The sequence below is a fragment of the Cetorhinus maximus genome, chromosome 13, assembly GCF_964194155.1.
Source record: "Cetorhinus maximus chromosome 13, sCetMax3.hap1.1, whole genome shotgun sequence".
In the NCBI taxonomy this organism is placed as follows: Eukaryota; Metazoa; Chordata; class Chondrichthyes; order Lamniformes; family Cetorhinidae; genus Cetorhinus; species Cetorhinus maximus.
In genome coordinates, this window is record NC_135891.1 from 95,989,879 (window position 1) to 96,011,530 (window position 21,652).

The 21,652-nt window shown below is 45.9% G+C and overlaps 1 protein-coding gene across 1 annotated transcript in view; it reads right to left on the reverse strand.

Annotated features, from left to right (window-relative positions):
• Positions 1-13,347: 13,347 nt before the first annotated feature.
• Positions 13,348-21,652, reverse strand: part of LOC144688318 (mucin-16-like) — a 58,328-nt gene continuing 50,023 nt past the window's right edge. Inside the window, exons 29-30 of the mRNA XM_078554747.1 lie at positions 15,706-15,818; positions 13,348-14,036 (exon numbers count right to left, since the gene is read on the reverse strand). Of these exons, the coding sequence (XP_078410873.1) occupies positions 13,941-14,036; positions 15,706-15,818 (209 nt within the window). The 3' untranslated portion in view covers positions 13,348-13,940. The remainder of the gene's footprint in view (positions 14,037-15,705; positions 15,819-21,652) is intronic.

Here is a 21,652-nt window from a genome sequence, read left to right on the forward strand (position 1 = left end):
TTGTCACCCAGCAGCTATCCATCCAGTCGGGCTGGAGCATTGAAGAGCCTCGGCATTGGGAGTGCCTGAGGATGTATGTGTCATGGGAGCTGCCAGAGTACCTTGCATAGACTTGCAGAATATGCATCCTCTCTGCACACTGACCCTTTATATCACACACTCTCTGCACATTCACGGAGTGGAGGGCACCCGGCTGATCCACTGGTGCCTTGATGGCTTAATGTATGCAGTCAGTGGCAGCCTGGACGCAGTGGAACCCAGCAATCGCTACAAACCCTCTGGCTCGCTCAGCCTGGCTGGCCTCATCTGTACGGTAAAGAATAAAGAATACCTGCCTGAACAGAGCTTCTGTCACCAGCTTGAAGCAACTGTGGACAGCTGATTGGGAGACTCCACACAGATCTCCCGCTGACCCCTGGAAAGAGCCGGATGCATAGAATTTGAGGGCCACTGTGACCCTCAGAACCACTGGCATGGGGTGTCCACCCACACAATCGGAGCTGATCTCAGGCCTAATCATCTGGCAAATGGAGGTTGTAACCCCTGGCAGCAGGATTGTGGTGTCTTGTGCGGCCCTTCCGCCTTGGACATCCTGCTGGCCCTGCGCCCCTTGTGCCTGCGCCCCTTCTCCCACAGGTCCCTCGCATGGAAGCTGCATAGGGACACGTGGCCTCCTCTCATTTCTGCCCCTCTGTTCTTCGGAGGAGGAGGTGCCACCAGCGGAGACTGCAATCACCATTACCAGGGTAAAGGTAGGATGTCTGAAACCTGGAAGGGTCCACGGGGTCTGAGTCCTCCGAGAGCTTGGTACACTGCAATGAGTCCTGAAATGAGGCCTGGAAATGCTAAGAATGAAGCCCCAAACAGGGATGAAGCTGCCAAGTACCAAAAAGCAACCAGCTGCAAAGCAAACTATCTCCAAAACTGCTCACTACTTACACTGGTAAAGCTGCTGACCCTTTATATCCCACCTTGGATGAGATTTGTGAAAATGTCGGCTGGCTGCCTGTCCATTTTGTCCGTGCTACGAGCAGAAAATCGCACGGGCAATGAAAAATCGCACACAATTGGATTGTTAATGGTCTTAAGTGGCCTGTTAATTAATGGCGGGTGCCACTCCGGCACACGCGCATGCCCACTGAGCGAAATATCATTCAAGTTCGTGATGATGTCAGGACACTCACCCGACATCATCGCGCACTGTTGGACTCCCGTTCGGGTCGGGCAGATGCCCGCCCACCCGTGGGATGAAAAATTCAGCCCTAGGTTTCTAGAATCCTAGGTGTTTCTAGAAACATCAGCTTTATGAAGTATTAATCCAGTCTGCTCAATTATAATTATCTATTAATTAATTAATTATTACTTAATCAAGGTACATTTCTTATCAGTCACCTGTTTCATGACTTGCCTTTGTTAGAATCATATCTTTCAATACTGAATTTTTCTTTTACAAAATGGAAGGACATGGCATTATCTGTGCATTTGGATGCTAACCTGGGATATTTTTTTAAAAAGGTCAAAAGTTCACCTTGGAACTGTTAACAAGCAGGCCTCTTCCAAGAAATCACCTGACCGCTGTGGTACTTGAGGGAGATCTGGTTGTTTGTTTTGAACAGCAATCAATTCAATTGATGGGAAAAAGAAACTGAAAAGGCAAAGGTTGGTAACTTGTTGGAAATCACTTGGGGGAGAGGAAAAAACTTAAGTTGTGAACCTGCTGGTTTTGAAGACAGTCTTGTTGGGGAACAAACTGAGGGAGGGAGGCTACCCTAACTGGCTCTCTCTCTCTGTCTACCTTGCCTAAAATTGTGTGTGGCTATCAACCTGTAGCCAGAGAACCTGCATCTGAGTGTAACTGGTCTGCATTTGGACCTGAAAAGCTGAGACCAGTTCCAGACGTCCACCGGGGCTAGCGGCCCATCTTCACATGAGCAACTTCCAGATCGACAGCGTTGAGACCCTGCGAACTTGATCTTTTATTGTATAACGCCCATCCCGTAAAGCCCATCTCTGCAGAGAGGCTCTATGGCCAGAATTTTCCGGCTGACGTGCGGGTGACGGAGCCCGCATGTCAGCGATTAAAATGTTGCGCACTGACATCACACGAGCGTGCCGACGTCAGCGCGTGGCATCGCGATATTTCAGTCAGCGGGTGCGCTTAGCAGCAGGGCGTTCGCCCGCCATTAATTGAAGGCCTCGTTAAGGCCCTTAACTTGCCAATTGTCCTGGATTTTGAGGGGTCCGTGCGACCTTCGGGTTGGCCCACGGGCCCAACAGGCAGGCGGGTAGGAGATTTTTTAAGAAAACTCATGCAATGTCGGGATTTGTAGACTCAGAGGGGTTGTTCATGTTTTAAACAAAGTTTTAATTGCTGACAGTGTTTATAAGTTGCCTGTGTGATTGTTAGCAGTTCTCATCGATTTCCAAGAGCTTCTTGTGTACTTTGAAACCAGTCTGCAGATAGTAATCTTTCTCAGGCCTGCAGCTTTCCGGAGGCCTCCATTTAGCTTGGGGGTATGAGTTCTGAGATCTCCACTGGAGGCAGCTCCCCTGAGGAGGAAGGGAGGGATAGAATAAGGAGGAGGCCAGGAAGGACAATCAGCCTCCAAGGGAGCCACCTTTGGGAGGCCAGGCGCAGGCACAAGAGGCGCAGGGCCAAGAGGTTGGCCAAGGTGCAAGGGCCCGCAGAAGACACCACTATCCTGCTGCCAGGGTATACAGCAGCTACCTCAATATGACTGAGGCGCAGTGCCGAAGGAGGCTCCGACTCTCAAGGGAGACAGTCAACTATATCTGTCAGATGATTGGGCCTGAGATCTCCCCTAACTGTGTGAGAGGACGCCCCATGCCAGTGGCTCTGAAGCTCACAGTTGCCCTCCACATCTATGCCTCTGGCTCCTTCCAGGGCTCAGTGGGTGATCTTTGCGGCGTCTCCCAATCAGCTGTCCACATTTGTATCAAGCAGGTTACAGATGCTCTGTTCAGATGGGTATCCACCTTCACCCACTTCCGCTGCGACCAGGCAAGTCAGGCACAGTGAACCAGAGGCTTCGCGGCCATTGCTGGCTTCCCCCACATCCAGGGTGCAATAGACTGCACACACGTGGGCATCAAGGCGCCAGCAGGTGAGCCCAGTGCCTTTGTCAACAGGAAGGGCTCCCACTCCATGAACGTGCAGATAGTGTGCGATCACAGGATGCAGATTTTACAAGTCTGTGCAAGGTACCCAGGCAGCTCCCACGATGCCTACATCCTCAGACACTCCCAGGTGCCGGGGCTCTTCAGTGCTCCGGCTCGGCTGGATGGTTGGCTGCTGGGTGACAAGGGCTATCCCCTCCAAAGGTGGCTCATGATGCCACGACGCCATCCGAGAACAGAAGCTGAGCAGCGGTACAATAGGAGCCATTGCACCACAAGGGCTGTGGTGCAGACAGCCATCGGTCTTCTCAAGGTGCGCTTCCATTGCCTGGACCGCTCAGGGGGCGCACTCCAGTACCCCCGCAGATTGCGTCTCTCTGATAGTGGTAGTCTGCTGTGCCCTGCACAATCTTGCGCTGGAAAGGGGGGATGCAGTTGATGATGAAGACCTAGATGCCCTGGATGAGGCTGCACATGATGAATCCAGCAGTGCCTCAGAGGATGAGGAAGCACAGGGTGATGATGAGGGGCAGAACGACGACCCGCTACTACACCAAGGAGGCAGGGACACCCGGGACAATTTAATCTAAAGAACCTCCAGCTAGCTCCACACACATGGATCAGCAGGAACAGCATTGCCTGGCACTTCCACACATGGCACTTAGGTGCCACATCTTCCACCTGTTCAGCTGTAAATAAGGGCTTAATACAGAAACATCGATGTCCACTCAAACACTCGTGATAAATATGTGAAAAAGACAAATGCAGCACAAACAAAAGACCCTCAGCCATGGTAACAAAAGAAATGCACACAGCACTTTTTTGTGATAAGAAAAATATGGGTCCCTATTCTATGGCCAACACAAAATCACCAGTGACATACCCGTGGAGTGCCTAAGGTGCCTTATGCTTTCGTTTTCGGGTCCTACGTCTAGGTGCCGCCCCATCGCTCGGAGTGGCGTGAGAAACAGCCTGCTGACCCTGCTGTCCTTTTGGCCTTGATGACCTTGATGGGCATCCTCTGGCCCGTGGAGCCTGTGATGGCCTCGCCTGGGAGGGAGTGGCCAGTTCCTGAATTGACACCTCCCCACTTGTCGCAGTCTCAACGTAAGAAACGTTGACTGGCAGAGGGGCGGAGGAGCTGCTGCCCTCATCTGGAGCGCCCTGAGAGGAGCTCGCAGCGACGACAGGCAGCTGCTGCACCGATGTGAGGTCCCTTTCGACCTCCCTGCTCACTGCAGATGCAGGGGCACCGAGTGCCGACGTTTGGTGCCCACAACATCTCCCACATTGGGAATGACCACCCGTGGCCAGTACCGCTGTGAGGGCTTGCAGGTCAGAGCGTATCCCAATCATAAAATGTTCCATTCGATGGAAGCCCCTCTCTATGAGAGTCACCAATCTCTCATTGGAGAAAGCCTGAAGCTCTGCCCTCAGGGCCAAACCTTCACGTGCACTCTGCCTGGACTCCTCCGTTGCAGAGACCAACTGAAGCATTCCCTCATGCAACCCTGCCAGATGCAAACGCACTTCCTGCTGCCTGTCCTGCAGCTGTTGCATTGGGGACAACTCCAGAGGCACGTCATCAATGCCGGACTCAGCATGTGCCTGGTCCTCTGCAGCCCTCCGGCTGCTGGCACCATCGGCACTCTCTGCCTCTACCATCTCCTCCAGCGATTGTGATGTGCCCTCTCCACTGTGACCCAGGACACTAGCCGACGGTAAACTCCCCATCGAGGTTTGTGTGTCTGCGCTGGTGCCTGGCTGGCTGAAATGATGTGCCGCAAGTTGCACATGTTGGCCCTCAGGTGTGAAGGGGGGGCTGCGGTGTCGACGTGTGGGTCGCTCTGGTAGTGCTGCTGTAATTAACAAGGACGGTGCATCAGTTAGCGTGCATTCAGTTCAACCTTTCATCCCTTTCTCCCCCAGCCTCATACGTCGCTCACCCTTCAAGACCCGAAGGAGAAGAACATTGGTGAGGTGGAAAAGAGTCAAGACGAGCCCCAACCATTAAACGCACATGCAGACAGGCTGGTCAGATGGCCTCAGGAATGCCACATGGCATGTTATGAACCATAGGAATGGGGAGAGTGCAGAGATACCTGACCTGGATGCATTGTGGCCTGGATAGTTGCGGGGCTGAGGAAACATCGCAAACAGTTGTGACATTTGCCGTCGATCACAGGAGATTGAGAGTCACATTATTGGCCTTCATTCCGTAAGGAGGGGCATAGACCGGGTGGGCAAAAGGCAACATTCCCCCTTGGCGCAGGGATGAGTAATGTGGTTGCGTTCATCTAAGCTGAGTGTCATGAGGTTCACAGCTGAGGTGCTGAGGACCTTTTGGACAAAGTAATGTGGGGCGCACTGGCTGAAAGGGTGCTGGAGGCCCCAAAGCCCCTCAGATGAAATAAGTCTTTGGCTGTGCAGCAGCGATCCAATGGCATGTTAAACCATTGTGATAGTGGTCACAAATGGGATAAGGTGACTTTGGAAGGTGGTGGAGACGCGATTCCTCAAGGGGACGAGGGTCCCTTCTGTATGACCCACACATCAGAATGTCACAGTCTGTGAATGAGCATTATTTCAGCATTAACGATTGCAGCAACCACCAGTGGTTTGGAAAGTGGGCAGACAGAGTGGTTGGGACTGTGGACCTCAAATAGCTGGCTGCTGGACCCCAGCCTCGCCACCCCTGGCCACCCTGGCCTTCTGACTGCTGCCCAGCTCCATGGCCTGCTCTTCAAAGGGTGTGAGGCACTGGAGGAGGGCGTGCCCACCTCCAGTCCTCTGGCGCTCCCGTGCATTATGGTGACTTTTTGCCTGCAAAACAGAGAAGAGGTTTCATTGGGACTGCTCGCTCATGTACTCTGCATGCGCACGCCACACCCCAACCACAGTGGACCATCTGAGGCCTCCAGCGGCTCCTGTCCACAATACTGGTGATCAGTCCCCAGAAGATAGTACAGCTGGTGCCAAATCCCTCCCCCAACAGCCACCTTGGACACATTTGGCGTCCATCACTTTGAATAGCACATGGGTCTTAGCGCCTATGGCAAGGTGCGGCTCTGATGCCAGCAGATGGCACTTGCCCAAAACACCTTGAGGCACCCATTGCACCATCTCATTACCATCAATATGACATGTGTTGGAGTTCTGAGTATGTGTCGTGCGGCCTCCCCTGCAGGTTGCCCCCAGACTACTCAAATGCCACAAACACCAAGATATGTTGTGAGGAGAACCCTTTTTCTCCTCAACCACTAAGGCTGATGTAAGGATGGTCAGTACCCATTTGCCCACCTAGTGTGCGACAGATGCCCTATGCAGTAACGACAGCAAGACATGGTGGGGGGGCTCAAAGGCTAAGGCTGTCTTCTGGGTCAAATGGCCAAGACAGACATGGTACTCACCCGTCTAGAGCACAGCAAATCATTGAATCTTTTCCTGCACTGGTTACCAGTCCGCCACACATCATCATGGGCGCTTACAACGTCACCCACCTCCTCCCACGCCTGGCTGGTGACATGGGGGGCTCTCCTCCTCCCATCCTCGGGATACAGAATGTGCTGACAGATAGCCACCTCTTGCAGGAGGACAGCAAGGTATGCATCTGAAAAACGGCGTGCACAGTGGCCCCTCGCTGGCCTCTCCTGCAGCCTTCCCCCCTCCTCCTCCTCCTCTCCCCTCAATCCAGCATGTCCTTCTCTATGAGTAGCCATGGTGCACTGCCTCAAGCAGGCTGCCTGGCCACTCTTTATACAGACTGCCGGTTCCCCATTGGAACTGGCAGTCTGAGGCCGCCCACCCCTGTGACTATTTTCCCGTTCTCCACGGGAGTTGCTTACCCACTGGGCGGGCCTTAATTGGCCCACCCGCGGAAAATGGCGGCGCGGCCCATTTCTCCAGCGGCAATCGGCCGCCTACCCACCACCGAGTTGGTCGGGCCTGCCCGACCGACAAACGGAAAATTCTGCCCTATCTGTTTGTCTGTGTGTGTGTCTGTGTGTACTCTGGGGGAATTCTGGAAGAGATAGATAGGGCTGAATATTGCTGTTGGTGAGCAGGGGGCGGGGCGGGGCCCACTCGCCGACGCATAAAATTACGCGAGATGACGCCGGGGGAACCCTTGACGTCATCCCGCCCCATTTAAATTTTCAGGAAGGAGGGGGCGGTGGTGCAGCAAAATCAGCTGCGGGCCCGCCGACCTGTCAATGGCCAATTGAGGCCATTGACAGGATTATTAAAACAATTAAAGGACCTGCCCATCCAACCTTAAGGTTGGTGAGTTGGCTAGGAGCCCCGGCGACAAATCGAGAAAACCTGAAACCTCATCCACCGGCGGGATGAGGTTTCATGTAGGGATTTTAAAAGTTTAATAAAGTTTTAATGTAATTTATTAACATGTCCCATCTCATGTGACACATGAGGGGGACATGTTAAGGAATTTTTTTTCTATTTTTAACGTTTTTAAAACTGTCAGTGATCGCCCTGAGGCTGCACTTACTGCTCTTTTGTGCGCATGCGTGAAAGAGCACACTCTCGCCTTTGGGGAATCCCCCGCCCCGCCCACACAGGAAGCGCATAGCGCATAGCGCTTCCCAGTGGACATCACGATGGACGGGCCTTAATTGGCTCGCCCACGTAAAATGGCGGTGGGGCCCACTTCTCCGGCAGGGATCAGCTCCCCACCCGCCGGAGATTGGGTTGGGCCCGCCCGCCAGGCAGAAAATTCTGCCCATAGTTATACTTCCTGATTACAATTGTGTGTTAACCAGTACTTGCAACTCGTTAAAAATAAGTTTCATTTTATAATAAACGATCGTTCTGTGTTTATTGAAAGAAGCCTAGTTAAAGACTACTTTATTCTGGACACCAGTAGGGGAAATAGGCAATTGACTATTTTGGTGAGAAAATTAAACTTTTAAATTAATGGTACGGTCTACAGAGCAGTGGGGCTAGATCATACACGCACTCCTCCCATCCCGGTTGTAACATAAATTGGTGGCTCTTGTGGGATTTGAAACATGCACAGCGAGTGATTGGATGTGGAATAACAATAATTAGTAATGGATAAAAGGACAAAGACAAGGTTTCCTATACATTAGTAAACTAAAATGGCTACCTTTGATGCAAGTGAGTTTTTGAAACAGCCTGGGCCAAGCTACATTGAATTTGAGAGGGTAAAGCAAAGTAACTTTGACCATTGGATATAGGCATTAAAGGTAAAGATAGCATATGAAGCTCTTAGGGAAATAATTCTCCTGGGAGAATTTAAAAGTTCACTTCCTCCAGTAGCTAGAAGCCATGTTGAAGACCAGAGGGTTGCAAAAGCTAGACAGGCAGCAGAGATAGCTGAAGATTATGAGCTGGTCCATAAGTCTAAACTCTTTCCCGTCACTCTCATAAACCCAAGAAGGATGGAAGGTGGGAAGGTGAAAGGAAGGCAAGTAGCCAGGGAAGAGAAGGACAGCTGAGGATCCCCCGGAAACTTCTCATCGGACCAGAAAGGAAGGTGCTGAGGTGGAAGTGAGATTCGAAGGCTAAGTGTTTTCATTATAACAAGGTGGGACCTTTGGTCTGTCCCAGACCTCCCTGTCGCTTGCCATTTCAACACTCCACCCTGTATGGAATAAAGCTTTAGTCAGCTAAATTTTCTAATGGGTTAAATGGCCTAAAAGTGATTATATTGCAGTAAGGAATGATGTAAACTAATCAAGCTGTGTAAAACTAATTATGCGGAGTATCTTTGAAAAGTTTGTGGTTACAACTGCATCCTGTTATGTGCTAAATGAAACAATGGTGCCAAACGAAACAATGGTGCCCTGATTAAATCTGCTGATATGGTAATTTATGTAATCTTTATCTAACATAGTTGTAGTTAAACTGTCTCCTGTCTTATTGTGAAATGTACCATCTGCTTGTAATTGTATTACTGCGTTCTCCCTTTGATCGTGCTAACTGTGACATAACTGTGATTTCTTGATGTACGAACCTTATATAGTATGAATTTCCTGTTATGAGCAGTATAAACGACGCTGGATTATCTGTTCAGGGTAGTAGACCGACTAGGAACCACGTGTGGTGTCCTGAGCAGCCGACTCCCAAGCATGCTTGAATAAATATAGTTTTGCTTCTAACAAGTCAGCATTCTCGTAGTAGTGTCGCAATTCGACACCTGCTCTCATGCCCACATGTCCGTCCTTGGCCTGCTGCAATGTTCCAGTGAAGTTCAACACAAACTGGAGGAACAGCACCTCATCTTCCGACTAGGCACTTTACAGCCTTCAGGACTGAATATTGAGTTCAACAATTTTAGATCATGAACTCTCTCCTCCATCCCCACCCCCTTTCCAATCCCCCTTTTTTTAAATAATTTATATAGATTTTTCTTTTCCCGCCTATTTCCATTTTTTTAAAATGTATTTCCATCCATTGTTTTATCTCTACCTTTTAGCCTATTTCGATCCCTTCCCCCCCACCCCACCCCCACTAGGGCTATCTGTACTTGCTCGTCCTGCTTTCTACCCTTACTGTCACCTATTAGCACATTTCTTAGCTAATATCACCACCGTCAACACCTCTTTGTCCTTTTGTCTATGACATCTTTTGGCAATCTCCACCTATCACTGGCCCTCTATCCAGCTCTACCTGTCCCACCCCCATAAACCAGCTTATATTTCACCTCTCTTCTATTTTTCCTTAGTTCTGTTGAAGAGTCATACGGACTCGAAACGTTAACTGTGTTCCTCTCCGCAGATGCTGCCAAACCTGCTGAGTTTTTCCAGGTATTTTTATTTTTGTTTTTGTTTTGGATTTCCAGCATCCGCAGTTTTTTGCTTTTATCTTAATGATTAAAGCATATTGTCATGAACAGCCCTATGATTGGGACAAAGGACTGGATTTTCTTTTATTTGCTACCTGAGATTCACTAAACGAATCTACTGGTTTTATGCCCTTTTGAATTAATTTATAGACATAAGAGGTCCTCTGAAATTAATCAAGGAAAAATGTTTAGGAGAGAGGGATGAATCCACTACATTAGAGGATGTGTCCATTTTCCAGGAATGGCTAATGGGAGCCAGCAAAGTGGCTCAAGAACATCTTAAAGTTTCTCAAACAAAGTTGAAAGAATTGGCAGATATGCAAGCTGTGACCCGAACATTACAACCAGGGGATGAAGTGTTAGTATTATTGCCTTTACAGGGGAAACCTCTGAAATCACGGTTCAGTGGTCCATACAAGGTAATAAAGAGGATTAGAAAAGTAAATGATTTAATTGACACCCCAGAACACAGGAAAAATAATCAATATGTTAAAACAATACCATTGTAGGGAGGAAGGTAAAAGGAGCAGGTATGTGAGGTATTAAGGACAGTGGAGGATGAAAAAGACATTTATGGTGAGGCGGCCCACAATTCAAAGCTCCTACCAGTTACTAACACTGAAATATTAGGACAGTTAGGTACCATATTTTCACATTTAGAGGCAGGACAACAATAGGATCTAGTAAGGTTACTTACAGAATTTAAAATAATCGGTAGGGACAAACCAGGATGTGCAACTTTAGCCATGCATTATGTGGATGTAGGGGCATCTTCTCCTATAAAGCAACATCCTGATATAAGCCCAGAAAAACAAGCTCAAGTGACAGCAGAAATTCAATGGGCAGTAACTTCCTCGCAGTGGCAATCAGTGTCAGATTGCCACCCCGTGCCCACTTACTTATGCCAAATTTATTCTGTGCCTGTCTCATCTAACCTTCCGACTCAGGCCAGGCGAGTTCCAGGCAGCGCAGTTGTCTCCGAAGTCCATCGTCGCAGTGCAGCAGAGTCGAACTGAAGGAGGACATGCCCCCTTTTTTACAGCACTAGCAGTAATCAGGGGGCTGTGGGGGGAGTCAGACATCAGGAGGGGGTCGAGCGGGCCGGACATTTGGGGGGCGTGAGGGGATGGGGGGGTTGGACATCGGGAGGGGATGGGGGTGGTCAGATATTTGGAGGAGGTCAGGGTCTGGGGGTCTTGGACATCGGGACGGGGTGGGAGGGCCGGACATTTGGGAGGGGGTGACGGTGTCAGACATTCGGGGGATGGGGGCATTGGAGGTTACAGCCCAATATATGTTAGAAAATCACGTAATTGAGCCTAGTCAAAGCGGTTGGAGCTTTCCAGTCGTGTTCGTGCCTAAACCTGGTGGGTCAACCAGATTCTGCATAGATTATAGAAAGGTTAATGCAGTAAGAAAAACAGATTCCTATCCAAACCCTTGCTTAGAAGATTGTATTGACAGGGTTGGCAGTGCCATATTCCTTACTAAGATAGATTTGTTGAAAGGATACTGGCAAGTAGCTTTAATGTCACAAGCTCAGGAGATATCGGCTTTTGTCATGCCAGATGGGCTATACCAATGTCGAGTAATACCATTCAAACTAAAAAATACTCCAGCCACTTTCCAAAGACTAATGAATCAAGTAGTCATTAATGTTTCTAACTGTGTGGTTTACTTAGATGATTATTGATTTACAGCAACATGTGGAAAGACCATGCAAAACAATTGGAAGTCTTATTTAATCAATTACAGTTGGTGGGACTAGTAATAAACCTTGCCAAGAGTGAGTTTGCGAAAACGTGAGTAACTTATTTAGGGCACATCGTAGGGCAAGGACAAGTGCTGCCAAGAACAGCGAACGTACGGACTTTGATGGAATTCCCTATCCCTAAAACTAGATGGGAAATCATGGAATTTTTGGAGATGTGCGGTTTCTATCATAAATTTGTGCCAAACTTCAGCACAATAACTTCTCTACTAATGGATTTATTGCAAAAGAAGGCAAAGGTGGTATGGCCAATAGAGTGCCAGACAGCTTTTGAGAAGCTGAAGGTGATCCTAACTAATGAACCGGTGTTAGCTGCCCCTAATTTCGCTAAACCCTTCAAGGTGGCAATCGATGCCAATGATTTGGGTGTTGGTGCGGTCTTATTGCAGCAAGATGAATCAGGCATAGAGAAACCAGTGGGGTATTTTTCTAAGAAATTAAGCTTGGATTTAAAAAAAAAAGAATCGTCATAAGTTCACCATAGAACTGTCAACAAGTAAGCCTCTTCCAAGAAATTACTTGACCTTTATGGTACTTGAGGAAGATCTGGCTGTTTGCTTTGAACAGCAATCACTTTACTTGATGGGCAAAAAAACTGAAAAGGCAAAGGTTGGTAACTTGCTGGAAATGACATGGGAGAGAGGAAAAAACTAAAGTTGCAAACTTTGGTTTTGAGGACAGTCTTGTTGCGGAACAAGCTGAGGAAGGAAGACTACCCTAACTGGCTCTCTCTCTACCTTGCCTAAAATTATGCGTGGCTATCAACCTGTAGCCAGAGAACCTGCATCTGAGTTTAACTGGTCTGCATTTGGACCTGCAAAACTGAGACTAGTTGGTGAGAACTTCCACTGGGACCAGCGGCCTGTCTTCACACCAGAAAACTGTAGATCAACAGTGTCGAGACCCTGCGAACTTTATCCTTTATTGTATAAGCCCATCCCCTAAAGCCCATCTCTGCAGAGAGACTCTAGCTGTTGTCCTTTGTTTGTCTGCGTGTATTCTGGGGGAATTCTTTAGGAAGATATAGATAGTTATACTTTCTGATTACAATTATGTGTAAACCAGTACTTGCAACTTGTTAAAAAGAAGTTTCATTTTATAATAAACAACCGTCCTGTGTTTATTGAAAGGAGCCTGGTTGAAGACTCTTTTATCCTGGACATCAGTAGGAGAAATAGACGATTGGCTATTTTGGTGAGAAAATTAAACTTTTACGTTAATAGTACGGCCTGTGCAGCAGTGGGTCTAGACCTTATGCATACTGCTCCCATCCCCATCGTAACACTTTAAATATTAATTATATATATATTTTGTAAAGAAGAATTACAGAGAATGAAATGGATGCCGGAAGCAACATGTAAAAATTTAAAACAGCTTCCTTGACCTTGTTACAGTAAACACAGTATGAAAGCAACTGATTTTTTTTTTAAATGAATATCCAATCCTACTTACAAAGCCCTTATCAGAGGTGGGCCTACATTGTGAATTATCCTGGGGAGGAAAGTTGGGATGCTATCTTTATTTTGATTGAAGAAAATAGTAATTTTAATGTAGGTTATAATGTTTAGCATATAATGCTGCTGTTAAAAATTAAATACAAAATAAAAAATTGTTTCATCGAGTAGTTTATTCTTGGTTCTCTTTATATGAAAAGATTTACATAAATAGTTTTGTAAATGTTCATCATCCAGAAAAAAATAATTTTATAAATACTTTGACCAATTTCTTCTGTCATCAAAATTATTTTAAATAGTTTACTATAATTATATCATCAAACTATTTGATCACAACAGTAATGGTTACTATCAAAGTTCAGATCTTTGAAGTTTGTGTAAAGTCAATATAGATAAATGTAACATTTAAGATAATACAGAAGAAGTCTGATGGGTGACAATAAGTTATGCAACTGACTGACAAGGGAAACATCCATGACACAAAAAAAACCAAATATTTGTTACTTTTGACCTTTTTTGGCTTTAATACCTGTACATTCTGTCACCAATATAAAGTTTATTTATTCTTTGAATGCTTTTTTCAAGTAGAATCTTAAAATTATCCTTGAGGAGTGGAGTGAGTTCCAGCATATGGTTGTTGTTAGATTAGTTCCATTTAGCTACGCAATTGTCCCAAGCTATTTCTACTTTAATCACTTTGTAATTTGCTTGATTGCTATTTATTACCAAGATTATTTTTTATTGTCAGTATTTCTTATGAGTAGAATCTCTGATGTGGAAAGTACAAGCCAGCAGGGTTTTGCATCACGTTGTAGGACCCATGGTGCTTTCTTTTCAAACATATTGCTATCTGGAAGATTAAAATACTGTTGGTTAGTAAACATACCAGAAATATTATAATGTATTATGTAACTCTATAAATAAAACACAAATTTTTGTTACATTATCTGAGTGAACCAATGTGCGCAGGTGCTTCTCATCTTCAACTGATAATGGCTAAGCTCTTCTCCATTCAGTTTACTTTGTTAGAGAAAGGTTACCATGTTCTGTTTTACAGCTTGCTTTTTTAAAGTTGAATAGTAGAAGGGCAATTTACTGTGAGAGGCAATCTATGTGTTTTGTTGCTAGTGTTAATGGAGCTGCATTAAATAGCTCTGAAAACAGAAATATCAGTAATCACAGTCAAAGATTTGAAGCTTTTCCAAATTTTCTGCCCACTGAAGACAAAAGTTGTCAGGAATAATATTCTGACATTAATCAACTCTCCCCTCATTTATACCAATTAAATGCTTAGGAGGTGTGACTAGTGTTGATTACTGTCATTTGCCACTATATTTAGATCTATAGCAACTATTCCTCTAAAACCGAGTTGGAATTTTCTGTTTGACTAACACTTGAGAAACGTAGCAGGGGAAAAATTCTTGGGCTTCCGGGATTTTCTATGGAAGTGATTAGGAAATAGAATACAACATCTGCTCTAATAGGACTGAAAAAATTGTAAAGATACACATTACCCACATCCTTTGTTATTTACGTCATAGCAACACATGGCAGTTCTGGTATTTAGGTCACTATCTGCATAGACAATCAATTTAAATGGTAGCTTTGGCCATGCAATAATTGCATTGTTCAAAGTGAGATACTTGTAAAAATTTGGCCTCCGACAAGGTTAGGCTGCAGTAGGGACTCAAGGCCCATTGTAGCCAAATGTGATGCCTGACCCAGGAAAACCAGCCAGTGTTAGGAGTTCAACCACAAGACAGGTGGAAAGCCCATGCCAAATATACACTAGGATTCTGCTGGAATGGAAAATCCTGTCCATGCTCTGTCCAGCAAAATTGCTGATAACAAGCACAAGGAGGAACTTTATGCTTCCAATGATCTGCAATAATCTCCAATCTAGAGTACTGTATTTCAAGGTATGATCTTTATTTCTACAAGTATTATTATGATTTCAATATAGCTCACTACTAGAACTTCCCCTCCTATTCCCATTCTGACCCATGAACTTTTGGTTCCTATTCTGTTCCAACTAAGTTCAGAAACAGCATTCCATTCTTCTCCTGGACAATTTGCAGTTAATCTGGTCTGAATATTTCCATTTGTCATTTCAGACCTTCTTTGGTGCTGGTGGTATGATGAAGTCTGTTGTTGCCTTTCCTCCATTATTTGCTTGTCTTTCTTTCCAGTTCTGAAGAAAGGTTCTACCTGGAACACTGACCATATTTTCTTTCTAGAGATGCTAACTGACCTGCTCTGTGTTTCATGTTAAGAGCAGGCTTTCTTAAAAGAGCATAATTTTCATTAAGAGGAAGTAATAGAATTTATTCTGCATTTAAATTGAAATAATAATAATGCACTGTTAAATCTTGGAGAAAAATGATTTTTATGACTGATTTGACCAGTGATTTCAGCTGTCATGCCTACATACTGGTCTTGCTCATACAATTTTCCATTATACACTGTACATTTCTAGACTTCAGCACTGTGCACAATATTGAAAAATCCAATGTACATACCAGTAAACCCAAGAGGGAGAACAGAAATAGGATGAGAAGTATGCCTAGGACGATGATTATTATTCCCCAATATGGAATTTCTATTTTGCTGGTAAAGATGGGTTCTTTAGCTTCTGCACAAAAAAATACAGGATACAGGACAATTAATAGTGAAATGTAATTGAATAAAATCTTATCATGGCGGTGATGTATAATAATTTACATAAGTGTACAGTGTCCAGTCAATTCAGATAATGATATGTGGGGGAATTCTGCAATCTTGCATTTCCAGTGGGGCCGCTGCAAGGTAAAAGGAACTGAAGTCAGAGATAGAGCTACAACATCGTAGTCCTGACTCTCTAAGCAAGGTTCCCACTTGGAGTGTGGATACATGGATTCCTTTGTATGGCCTCATTTGAATGAGGCTAAATATACAGTACATCAGAAAAAGTTTGCTACTCAGTATATCACAAATAATGAGACTGTTTTGAAAAGATTGTTCACTCTGTGATATTGTGTGAAAAGTTAAATTCAACTTTAGCTGAATCCAAGCAGAGTTACCTGTGTTAGATTGCTTTGGTAGCTAGCCCCAGTGCCATAAATCCAACAATGATAGACTGGATAATACAATTCAAATAGTTGCAACCATTGCTGTACCGCAGATACTGTCTCAGACCAATGGCTCTATAGCACAAGTACCAACTCATAACACTGTACCTACACGACATGGACTACGTGGCTCAAAAAGGTGGCTCACCACCGCTTTTTCAAGGGCAATTAGGGATGGGCAATACATGTTGGCCTTACCAATGATGCCTACATCCCATGAACAAATAAAAGAGCTAGCTGACTTAAGTTATACGGACATGCCTGTCATGCCTGCCCAGAATTAAAGGAATATTTGGTATGCATGTAAAAAAGGTGCCTAAACTGTGTGGTCACAAGTGGTCCACACAGCCTGTCGATACATTAATGAAACAAGTTTCTTTGGTGTATAAATACTAAATCATGATTCCTAGGTTATTGGTGACCACAGTTTGAAATAGAAGCAAATTAATAGAACAGTGATTGACACTTTACATTACACAAAGACTATTGGATATATCCTCAGGCAATCTAGAAAACAAAAAGGTTAGCACATGCCTAGCATGTAAGGTTTGGCAATTTAAATTTGACCAGAAAGATGGCAGGGACAGCTGCTCAGAGTCAGCATTAAATATATGGGTGGGAAATTGGGATCGTTTACATCATTTTTGGGTATTATGAATGCTCATCGAGGTCCAACATGTTCCCTAGAGCATGCGTGCATACCTTTTGACTGAATGGTATTATACGCCAAATTGGTAAGGACACTGGTACACATGCAGTGAAAGGTTGCCGGAAGTATGCACAATAGGTAGATCGTGGTGCATGCTGATTTGATGCCAGCAGTGCCATTTTGGAGCTCAACTTTCCAGCTAACACTTCACTTAACCTTGCACAGCTGAACACACATTCAGCAGCAGGAAGGACTCCGCATCAGCATTAATTTAAGAGATTATCAGAAATTTACAGGTTAGTTCTTGGTTGATTTTTTTCTGTCAGTTGCTTCGATTCTACACATTTTTGGTGCTTTGTATAATCCTTTTAAAGTTGCGAAAATCTACAGTATGGTAGGTGCAGACAGAGTTTCTGCTGAATTCAAGTCTCCTGCACTAGCTAATTGTTACCAGACAAGGGTGCACAAGTAGACAGCATGAATTGGAGATTGAATTAACAGAAGACAGGCAGAGCAGGACAAGCTGGTGCAAGAGGCAGGAAGAGAAGAGGGAAAAGGGCTCTCAGCAGGAGGCCAGGATGAACAGTGTGTGAGACGTCTGCACTTCACTAAGAATGTTATCAACTGCAGCCTTATACCAGAGCAAGGATCACATTGCCAGTGACTGTGAAGGTGACTGTGGTGATGAACTTTTATGTATCTGGCTCTTTCCAGGCAGGAGCTGGTGATGTTTGCCAAATCTTGTGATAAGCCATCCACTGTTGTGGAAGGGGGTGGCCACTGAGGCACTCTACTCAATCAGAGCTAAGTACATTTCTTTCTTTTTTGCCAGGTGAAACAAGTAGGTGGCTTCATTAGGATTGCAGGTTTCCACAAGGTGCAGGGTTCTATAGACAGTAGGCATGTCGTTTTGCAGGCACTGCATATCAACTCTTCCCTATACTGGAGCTGAAAGGGATTTCAGTCCTTCAGAGTCCAGTTGGTGTGTGACATAGGCAGTGAATTATGTAGATCTGTGCCCAGTATCTTGGCAGCAGTGATGATGCCGTCATTCTGCAGCAGTTTGTTGTGCCATCTGCTTTTGTGCCACCATGACAAACCAAAGGGTGGTTACTGTGTGACAAGGTCTCTCCCCCAACACACAGGTGATGATCCATGCACAACATGCACACATGCATACGATGAAAGCTTTGCTGCCATATAAAGTGTGCTAGATCAATGCGACTGTTAACATGATGAAGCAACACTTTTGGTGCCTGGACTGCTTGGGAAGTGCCCAATAGTACTCAGCAGAGTAGATGTCATGATTCATTAATGACTCATCTGAAAGACAGCACCTCCGGCAGTGCAGCACCCCCTCAGTACTGCACTGGAGTGTTAGCCTAGATTTAGAAAGGCAAGGTAATCAATACAGCTGCTTCCTGGCTGGGCTAACCACGAAGAACTAATTTGTGTGTGATACTAATAATTGCAAACCCAATTTCCCAATCATCTACAATCTCACACCTTATCTTACCCCTGTCACTGACTATCACAGCATCTGTCTGGCTATAAAGCAAAACAGAAGTGTAGGTACACCCACAGTGCTGTTAAGGAGGGGTTCCAGGATTTTGACCCGGCGACAGCGAAGGGTTGGCAATATATTTTCAAGTCAGGATGGTGAGTAGCTTGGAAGGGAACTTCCAGGTGGTGGTGTTCCCATGTGTCTGCTGCCCTTGTCCTTCTAGATAGTAGCAGTTGTGGGTTTGAAAGGTGCTGTCTAAGGATCTTTGGTGAGTTCCTGCAGTGCATCTTGTAGATGGAACACACTGCTGCCACTGTGCTTTGGTGGTGGAGGGAGTGAATGTTTGTGGATGGGATGCCAATTAAGTGGGCTGATTTGTCCTGGATGGTGTCAAGCTTCTTGCTTGTGTTGTTGGAGCTGCACTCATCCAGGCAAGGGGAGAGTATTCCATCATAATCCTGATTTGGGCCTTGTAGATGGTGGACAGGCTTTGGGGGGTCAGGACGTGAGTTACTCGCCACAGGATCCCTAGCTTCTGACCTGCTCTTGTAGCCACAGTTCAGTTTTTGGTCAATGGTAACTCCCAGGATGTTGATAGTGGAGGATTCAGCGATGGTAATGTCATTGAATGTCAAGGGCAATTGTTAGATTCTCTCTTGTTGGAGATGGTCATCGCCTGGCACTTGTGCGGTGTGAATGATACTTGCCACTTATCAGTCCAAGTCTGGATATTGTCCAAGTCTTGTTGCATTTGGACATCGACTGCTTCAGTATCTGAGGAGTTGCAAATGGTGCTGAACATTGTGCAATCATCAGCGAACATCCCCACTTCTGACCTTTTGATGGAAGAAAGGTCAATAATGAAGCAGCTGAAGATGGTTGGGCCTAGGACACTACCTTGAGGAACTCTTGCAGTGATGCTCTGGAACTGAGATGACTGACCTCCATCAATCACAACCGTCTTCCTTTGTGCTAGGTATGACTCCAACCACAAGAGGGTTTTCCCCCTGATTCTAGTTTTGCTCCTTGGCTCCTTGACACCACACTCAGTCAGATGCTGCCTTGATGTCAAGGGCAGTAGCAGAACCCAAACTGGGGGTCAGTGAGAAGATTATTGCTAAGCAAGTGCCGCTTGATAGCACTGTTGATGACCCCTTCCATTACTTTACTGATGATCAAGAGTGGACTGATGGGGCGGTAATTGGCCGGGTTGGATTTATCCTGCTTTTTGTGTACAGGACATACCTGGGCAATTTTCCACTTTGCCGGGTAAATGCCAGTGTTATAGCTGTACTGGAACAGCTTGGCTCGGGGCACGGCAAGTTCTGGAGCACAAGTATTCAGTACTACTGCTGGAATGTTGTCAGGACCCATAGCCTTTGCGATATCCAGTGCCTTCAGCCGTTTCTTCATATCATGTAGAGTGAATCAAATTGGCCGAAGACTGGCATCTGTGATGCTGGGGACCTCCAGATGAGGCCAAGATGGATCATCCACTTGAGTACTTCTGGCTGAAGATTGTTGCGAATGCTTCAGCATTATCTTTTGCACTGATGTGCTGGGCACCCCCATTATTGAAAATGGGGATACTTGTGGACCCTCCTCCTTCAGTGAGTTTTTTAATTGTCCACCACTGGATGTGGCAGGACTGCAGAGCTTAGATCTGATCCGTTGGTTGTGGAATCACTTAGCTCAGTTTATCACTTGCTGCTTATGCTATTTGGCATGTAAATGGTCCTGTGTTGTAGCTTCACATCTCATTTTTAGGTGTGTGCTGCTCCTAGCATACCCTACTGCACTCTTCATTGAGCCAGTGTTGATCCACTGGCTTGATGTTAATGGTAGAGTGAGGGATATGCTGGGCCATGAGGTAACAGATTATGGTCAAGTACAATTCTGCTGCTGCTGATGGCCCACAGAGTCTCATGATTGCCCAGTCCTGAGTTTCTTGATCTGTTCAAAATCCATCCCATTTAGCTCAGTGGAAGTACCACACAACACGATGGAGGGTATCCTCAAGGTGAGGACTGGACTTTGTCTCCACAAATACTGTGCGGTGGTCACTCCTACCGATAATGTCATGGACAGATGCATCTGCGGCAGGCAGGTTGGTGAGGATGAGGTCAAGTATGTTTTTCCCACTTTTTGGTTCCCCCACTACCTGCTGCAGACCCAGTCTTGCAACTATGTCCTTTAGAACTCAACCAACTCAGTCAGTGGTGGTGCTGCCAAGCCACTTTTGGTGATGGACATTGAAGACCCTACCCAGAGCATCCTCACTGCTTCCTCCAAATGGAGTACTGAATTATCAGCTGATGGGGGCAGGCAGAGGTGGGCTGCATTACATGGTAATCAGCAGGAGGTTTCCTTGTTCATGTTTGACCTGATGCCAAGACACTTCACAGGTCTGGAGTCAAGGACTCTCAGAGCAACTCCCTCCTGACTGTATACTCTATGTCATATGGCCACCACCTCTACTGGGTCTGGGTCTGTCTTGCTAGTGGGACAGGACATACCCAGGGATAGTGATGGTGGTGTGTGGGACATACTCACAGAAACATACCTGACAGACAAGGTGAGGCTGGTGCTTGACTAATCTGTGAGACAGCTTTCCTAATTTTGGCACTGGTTGCTGGTAAGGATTTGCAGGGTTGAGTTTTCCCTTATAATTTCCAGTGCCTAGGCCTATCCTAGATTTCATTCCATTTAGGCTTTTTAGTGATATGATACAACTGAGTAGGCCATTTCAGTCACATGTAGATCAGACCAGGTAAAGACCACAACATTAGTGAACCAGATGGGTTTTCCTAACAATCAGCAATGGTTTCATGATCATCATTAGACTTTTAATTCCATTTGTGGAAATGTTTTAAGCTATGCCATTTTTATTGGATTCAAATTTCACCATCTGCCATGGTGGGATTTGAACCCAGGTCCCTGGAGCATTACCTTGGGACACTAGATTACTAGTCCAGTGACAATGCCACTATGCCACCACCTCCCCCGATGAAAGTAAGAGGTGAATGCTTACACCATCTGCAACCTGGAAACCAGCCGACAGCTGGAATGAGGGGTGGTGCAATGTGAGAAGGATGATCATGTATGGGTGTACCATCATCTTCAATGTTTCAGCCCAACCACTGCCACTGCCTCAGAAATGGCTGTCTCAATAATGGTCAGCACTGTCTCCACCATGGGGTTAGAAC